This window comes from Cotesia glomerata, linkage group LG8 (genome assembly GCF_020080835.1).
Source record: "Cotesia glomerata isolate CgM1 linkage group LG8, MPM_Cglom_v2.3, whole genome shotgun sequence".
NCBI lineage: Eukaryota > Metazoa > Arthropoda > Insecta > Hymenoptera > Braconidae > Cotesia > Cotesia glomerata.
Genome location: NC_058165.1, coordinates 5,395,118 through 5,402,843, shown reverse-complemented (window position 1 = coordinate 5,402,843; position 7,726 = coordinate 5,395,118). Strand labels below are relative to the sequence as shown.

General features: G+C 27.0%; 1 protein-coding gene across 3 annotated transcripts; it reads right to left on the bottom strand.

The window, feature by feature from the left end:
- Nucleotides 1-396: 396 nt before the first annotated feature.
- Nucleotides 397-7,287, bottom strand: LOC123270882 (zinc finger protein 211-like). 3 transcript variants are annotated; one of them, XM_044737031.1, is made up of 8 exons: nucleotides 6,954-7,287; nucleotides 6,124-6,642; nucleotides 3,656-3,815; nucleotides 3,331-3,579; nucleotides 3,117-3,259; nucleotides 931-1,330; nucleotides 684-861; nucleotides 397-620 (listed from the first exon to the last, which is right to left on the bottom strand). In XM_044737031.1, exons 1-8 carry the CDS (start codon nucleotides 7,197-7,199, stop codon nucleotides 602-604), a joined length of 1,914 nt encoding a protein of 637 aa, XP_044592966.1. In that variant the 5' UTR covers nucleotides 7,200-7,287; the 3' UTR covers nucleotides 397-601. The 3 variants fall into 3 exon arrangements, with proteins under 3 accessions (XP_044592966.1, XP_044592964.1, XP_044592965.1); XM_044737029.1 differs by having other exon boundaries at nucleotides 684-1,330; XM_044737030.1 differs by having other exon boundaries at nucleotides 684-1,330; nucleotides 3,331-3,555; nucleotides 6,954-7,284.
- Between the last annotated feature and the right edge of the window lie 439 nt (nucleotides 7,288-7,726).

The window sequence follows — 7,726 nt, the reverse complement described above, 5'->3', positions numbered from 1 at the left end:
CTCGGATTATAATAATAACTATCTTTATTTCTCCTCTTTAATTAAACACAATAATATTAATTATAATCATAATCATAATCGTAATAACAAAAAGAAAATAAAATTGAAATTAAAAAAGCGCTTTTAATGTGATTTAAAGAAGAAATTTGAATCTTATATTATATCACACAAGAAGTAAATTTATTTAAAAAAAAAAAAAAAAAAAAAAAAAAAAAATAACAGTCTTCCTTTGAAGACACTCCATTTCTTTTAATATAAAAATGTTGTTTATTTTTCATTTTACTATTTGCATTGTAATTAACGCAAAAATAAATTATTTTTATTTAAAGTACACTTTTTAAAAATTCTTACCTTAGTTTTTTTTTATTGAAGCAGATTATTATAAAACAATAATAATAATAATAATAATAATATTTATTAAGCCATTCTATGAAAAGAGTTTAAACATTAAACATTCTTCAGTCATATTTTCCTTACAAGTATGTACAAAATGTTTAAATTTTTAACTTTAATGAAATAATTTTACACTATATTGCGTAAATTTTAATTTCATTTTTTTTTTACAGTCATTTATAACTTGAATTACTTGCTGCACGTTCGTTTACATAAAAAAATATTGTCTGAAAAAAAAAATATAAATCAATAAATATTAATTGTCTAATTATTAAATAAAAAATACTTACAAAGTATCGGATGTTCTGTCAACAGCTTCAAGTGGATCACGATCAGAGTTAGCATCAGTGGAATCAGTAACATTGTAGTCTAAACTCTGAGATCCACCTTCATGAGGCAAAATACTTTCAGGATTATCATCTGGCGGGACGATTTCAACGATACTATTCGGTGACTCAAGTTTTAATTCTTGAACAAGATCTTGAATTAATGATCTTGATTGAACCCCATTTTTATCTTTTTCATTAACTATTTTACCTGTAATGGTACGATTAGCTGGCCGTTCTGATCGGCCTCTTGTGTGAGTGTGCATATGTCGTTTCATGTCGCTTCGCACGCGAAAAGGTTTTCCACAAACAGTACAAGGGTGGGGTTTTTCTCCTGTATGAATACGACGATGATTTTGAAGATAACTACTTGCCCGGAATGTTTTATTACAATATTCACAGCGATAATTTTTTTCCCCTGTATGGATTCGACGATGAACTATTAATGAGTATTTACGAGCAAAATCTTTCCCACAATATTCGCATTGAAATTGCCGTTGTTCCGAATGAATGCTCATTGAATGGTACTTTAAATCTCCCCATTGCCGAAAATGACGACCACAGTCTTCACATTTATATGGCTTATCTCCGCTATGTAAGCGTTTGTGAACCTATTTACACAATTTTCAATATTATTAATAATAGAAAAAATAAAAATAATTCACTGGTCATTTCATTAAATTAGAACTAAATATTTTGCGTTCCTAAAGCAAAAATTTTTTTTTCTCCAATAAAAATTTACTGAAAAAAATGAAAAATAAAATTTTGTTTGAGATACGCCCTTTTTGTTTTAAGAAAAAAAATTTATTAATTAAAGGGTCATCCATAAATTACGTCACACTTTAAAAAAGGGAGAGAGTATCACCAGAACGTGACGAGGGGTAGGAGAGGCCAAAAGCTTTGTGACATCACATGTTAAAATTTGAAATACTCAAATGCGAAACTTATATGTGAATAAAAAACTTTAAATATTTACAAATTCGATCTATATTCGCACTTTTGTTATGAGATTATCTCTCACACAAGAGCATCTAACTTCTAAAGCGGCAATGTAATGCAAGTGAGCTATTAAAACTGTTAAGAGTTCTGAATAATAAGAGTCTGAGTAGATTCGAATTATTGGCGAGTGCTTGCTGGCTTTTGTAAAAAATGATAATAACTTTCTTTTTGATTATTTTTAAATATATGCATAAAATTGAAAAATTTGTGACGTAATATCAAGGGGGAGGGGGTTTTGAAAACGTGACAACCTGTGACAAGGACGGGGATGGGGTTAAAAAATCCTGAAATTCGTGTGACGTAATTTATGGATGGCCCCTAAAGAGTGTAGAAAAAAATTTTTGTTATTTTCTAACTTTTAGCATTGGAAATGAAAGTTTTGAAATTCTGGTCATAAAAATTGAAAATTTTTAAAAATTATTGAATTTAGGGTAATTATTTACAAGTGGAGTAAAATCCATTTTGGGCCATAACTAGGTAAAAAATTAACATTTTCAAATTTTTTTTTTGATTCTGCTTGTTTTTACAACGCATTTATGATAAAAAAATCTCGTAAAAGAAAAAAATAAAGATTTCGATAGTATTCTTACCTTCAAAAGTTGGAAAAAATTTTGGCTCTCATGTTTTTGGATAAAGTTTCTATTTTATCTTTTTTTGATGTATTTTTTTTAAAAGTACTTAAAAAAACGAACAATTAAAAAAAAATTTTAATATCTCAATTTTCTAAAAAATTTATAAATTTATTTGAAAATTTGTTAAAATTGTGATAATCAATTTTTTTTTTCAAATTGTTTATTTTTTTATGTATTTAAAAAAAAAAAAAAAAAATATATCACTAAAATCAAATAGAAATTTCGTTCAAAAAATAAAAATTAAAATAGTTGACCCCACTTGTAAATATTTACCAATTTTTGTTTACTCGAATAAAAATTTACTGAAAAAAATGAAAAATAAAATTTTGTTTGAGATACACCCTTTTTGCCTTAAGAAAAAAAAATTTTTTAATTAAAGTAAGAAAAAAATTTTTTTTATTTTCTAACTTTCAACATTAGAAATGAAAGTTTTGAATTTCTGGCTATAAAAATTGAAAAATTAAAAAAAATTATTGAATTCAGTTACACTTCAAAAATTTGAGTTTTCATCAAATTTACTTCAGAAAATTTTTAATTTTTATAACTGTAGAAATTTAATTTCTGACTTAAAAAGTTAGAAAAAAAAATGTACACCCTTCTCACTTTAAGAATTTTTTTTTATAAGTAAAATTGGCGTATTTAAAAAAAATTTTATTTTTTATTTTTTCAGTAAATTTAAACATCCCTACAATGACTGAAGCAAAAAAAAATTTTTATACTCCTTTTTTTGCTTTAATAACGTGTTATAAATTGAAATTTTACTAACTTTTAAAGCACTAGCAGCAAAAAAGCTTTTGCCACAAATTTCACACTGATGTGGACGTTCACCGCTATGAGATCTCATATGATAAACAAGACTGTTTTTATGGTGAAACGTCCTACCGCATTGTGGGCATGTCATTTCACTATCTGTAAATATCGAAACTTTAAAAGAACTGATCATTAAAAAAAAAAAAAAAAATTATAAACCTTGTACTTACTTTGTGCTTTGCGCGTTTTGCTAGTCTTCTTTTTTTTAGGGCTACTAGTTTCAGTATCAAATTTATCGGATGAGTCTTGATCATCAACTATCGATGATTCATTTAAATTATGAGCTATTGGGTCAGTATTATTCGAAGATATGGACCAAAGAGCTGAGCTGTGATTAACTTCTGCAAGTGGATTTATTTCTGAATCATCATCAATGCGTGCTCCGGTCTCTTCAACTAAAAAGTGTTGAAAAGAATTGACTATTGAAACAAGTCATTTTCAGTGTAATTATTTAAAAATGTGTAATTTTATTATTTCAAATTTTAATTTTCTTACCAACTCCTCTAATCCCCTCCATTAAGTCTTCGGGCTCGCTAAATTCTTCGATACCAGTATTGGCTAAATTTTGAACAGTTTCTGGTGCGGAAATTGTTATACTGCTAGTATTGGTTGTTTGTACTATCCTTGATTCTTGTTTTACTGGTTCATAATGATTCTGTAAAAAAAAATTAGTTAAATTTTAGTACTGCAAAATTATTAATAAAATAATCTATATAATTAAAAGAATAAGGGAAATTTTGCCTCCGGCGTATTTATATAATAAAATGAGTTTTTTTTAAATTAAATTATCATTGGAAAGGGCGTGACCTGAATTAGTGCCTTTTCAATGTTCCATATGCTTTTCTAAAATAGTTAATTTATTATGATAAGTTTTCGAAGTAGTTATAAATAAATTCGAATTTAGCGATAAACAAACTTTGTTTATTTATTTATTTTGTTTTGTACACGTCAATGTGGTTACATGTCAAAAATTAATTTATATAATTAAGAGACTAAAAACAATTTTTTAACGGGTATATCTTTATCGTAAATTGGCTTTGATATTTTTTCAGCAATAGTCATTTATGATATAATTAATTGAGAGAGTAAGGAAAATTTTGTGACGAGCATATTATTTTTAAAGGAATTTTTATAGTTTAATTTGGTATCATCAGAAAGGTCTTGATAAGAATTAGTTGCTTTTGGTTTTATATATTTTTTAGTAGTCAATTTTTTATGTCAAGTTTTTGGAGGAGTTTTCAATAGTTTGTTGGTTTTATAAATTTATTCCGTCACATTTATCCATTAAATCATTTTTAATTGATCATGTGATAGCATTATTATTTGTAAAATTTATTTAAAAAATATCCAAACTATGTATAGTGTGATTATAAATATAAAAAAATCATTAAGCCAACGTTTTCTTATTTAAATCCGCCAACCTTGGCAGTCACCTTTATATTTAAAACATCAATTTAAATGAAAAAAGGTTATTTGGCAGCCGAAATCGAAGTAGATTTCTCATATAAAAAAAAAAATTAGCCGTTTTAAACTTCATATAAGATTCGTTCAAGAATTACGATAAACGGCTAATTTTACAATTCATAAAGTTTACAATCGGCTAATTTTATAAGTTTCTGCAGTAAGAATTGGCTAAATTCACGTAGCCACAGATTTTTGTTTTTCGCTATTTTATAAATGACTGAATTTATATTTGGTGAAATTTTCATTTCGCTAATTTCATTAATATCATTTTTTATTTGCGACTAATTTTACAAATGACATTATCAACTAATTTTTAAATTTAGAGTTAATAAACGTTCTAGTTTACAAACTGTTATTTTCCAGTAATATTAAAAATATACTTAAATTAATGACCACGATTGTATATAAATATATACATACATGGGTGATTCTCTGTAAGGATGTTTTTTGCAGTCCCAGGCATTTTTTTATTAGAAAAATTGTTATTTTGTTACTAAAAAAAATTTATTTCGAAAGTAAAAAAACATTTCTATTTGGAGCATTGAAAACTAAAATGAAATAAATTTTGGTTTCTTTGCTATAAATTCGTAAACCATCGAAATAACAGTCCCCTGAGCTGTCCCATTCCCAAAATTGGAACTTTAAGATTAAAGTTTAAGTTATTCGTCCATAATATATAATTTTGTCCATAATGTTTATAAACTTAATTAGTTAACTAACAATCTTCTTCAATAAAAAGTACCGAAAATTAATTTGTTTCATTAAATTCATTAAACCAAAGTTTGTCCCAGGCATTTTAAGATCAGTCCCTTGCCAGAAGTTCAAAGCAAAAAAAAAAAATCCAGCGTGTTATTTTACCTTTTGTAAAGTTTATAAGGATCTAACTAGTCCTTGAGTTGATAACTATAGGGCTGTTAGCGCTTTATCGCCATTTTATTTAGTGTCAAAGCACCGTTTGTGCTGGAAATATGTGTCTGGGCCACTTCAAAACTCAGTCCCCTGGCAGCTATTTTTATTTATAAAATTGGATCCATAAGTCTTAATACTATTCTAATTAATGTAAACATTCATTGAGACTTGAAAAGTTGAATGCATTGAAATAGTTTGCTTGATTTTTCTCAATTTGATAAAAAAAAAATAATTGCCTGGCAAGCAGCCCCCTGTCATGTTGTATGGCAAAAGATACACAAACATCGAAAAAACAAAAATTAAATCGGCTGTTTATTTATTATGATTAAGCTCATAGTTTTGTAGCCCTTGTTAATTTTTTTTCCAATAAAATCAAAAATAATTTGGTCGGACAGTTTTGTACAGATTTAAGACGTCCTTACAGAGAATCACTCATATAAACTTTTAAACGAACTATATTTTCTGACTCAGTTTGTCAAACTGAGTTAGAAAATGGCTAAATTTTAAAAAATTTAAAAAGTTGCGCCATGAAGACGGTTGTAATAGTTAGAATTTTTATGAAATCTACTAAAAATAAATTTTTTTCTTACCTTAAGATGTTCAAAAAATTTTAATTGTGTATTAAATTTACTATTGCATAATTCACATTTAAATGACGGGGTTAGACCTTCATTAGCATTATTATAAACAATAACATCCTGATTATTTTTTCCAGAATTTCGTTTTAAATTCGTTTTGTTCTGTTGTTTCAATTTTCTCGCAATCCGCTTTTTATGAGGCAACGATCGTTTAGGTCCAGATATAGGCGTTGTAGCATCCTCGCTACTGTCAGCTGATATATCAATATCATATTCACTTTTAACATTTATAAACTCCTGTTTAACGTGATGATTTACACGCTTAAACGACTGGATTGCTGAATAAATAGATGACGGTTCAGGCTCAACAATTGTCTGGATGGTATAAGCATTAACAGGTGATAATGTTGCTAATTGACTGACATCTGGTAAAGCCGGATCATCGTGCTGCGTTTGATTATGCATTTGCTGATGCTTTTGCTGCTGCTGAAGTTGAACTGCCACTAAAGCGGCTGCTAATTTGCGGTCCTCCTGTATAAAAGCATAAAAAAAATTTTTTTAATTCATAAAAAAATTTTTTATCGTAAATAAAATATAAGATTAAAATAGAGGCGCGCAGTAGCTCTATCGGATCCGGCCCTTGCTTACCAAAGCATTGGACCGGGTTCGAGTCCGGCGTACACCAATGAATATTTTCAATATTTAAGTGTATTATTCTGCTCAGCCCAAAAAATAAAACGAGTTCCAATCTCAAAAAGTTTACCCCCTACCGTAGTCACTCATGACCTTAGTAGTTTATGCGACTTTAAACAAAATAAAAAAAAAAAAGATAAAAATATTACCTCAGTTAATTCGTGTGGTAGAAGATCATCTTCATAATATTGAGCAGCGGAATTAAATTCAGTACCTACTCCAGCATTTATCATATCAACAACCATTCCTTCTGATATTAATTCACCATTAAGTGTTATTAATGGTACTTTATTTATTGATTCATTATCACCACGCTGAATTGTAATATATTGTGTGGCTTCCATACCGTTAAGAAGAACTGCCTGCGCTTCTTGATCAGTTGTTACTTCCATCATTATTATTATTATTATTATTAGTATGATTTTTTTTTTTAAAAGAAAAATATATATTTTAAAATTTTAAATTAAGATATAAATAACTTGAAAAATATTTCTTTTCAATTATTGTCGAAGAATATAAATTCAGTAATTATAAATAAAAATTTTAAAACACAAAAATGACAGTAGTCAAGGTCATTGTTGTTAACACTAAATAATATGTTTTATATTTTAATTTTTCTCGCTACATTATTATTTTCAAAATAATTATTAATTAGTTAATAACTTTTATAAAAATACTTTTATTTAAATTGACAAATTGAATTTAACATGTAAACAAACGGAAAATTGGAAACACTGTACAATAAAATGTGACAACAGTGCTTAGTAATTCTGAGTTGTCGACGCCATTTTAAAATATCTATACGGACTAAGGCAGTTTTTCATTAAAAATTTTTTAATTTTCAAAAAATTCTATAGGGGGAGTGTAAAAATTTTTTTTTTCATAATGTTTGACAAAAAAAATTTTGACAGTTTAAAAATTT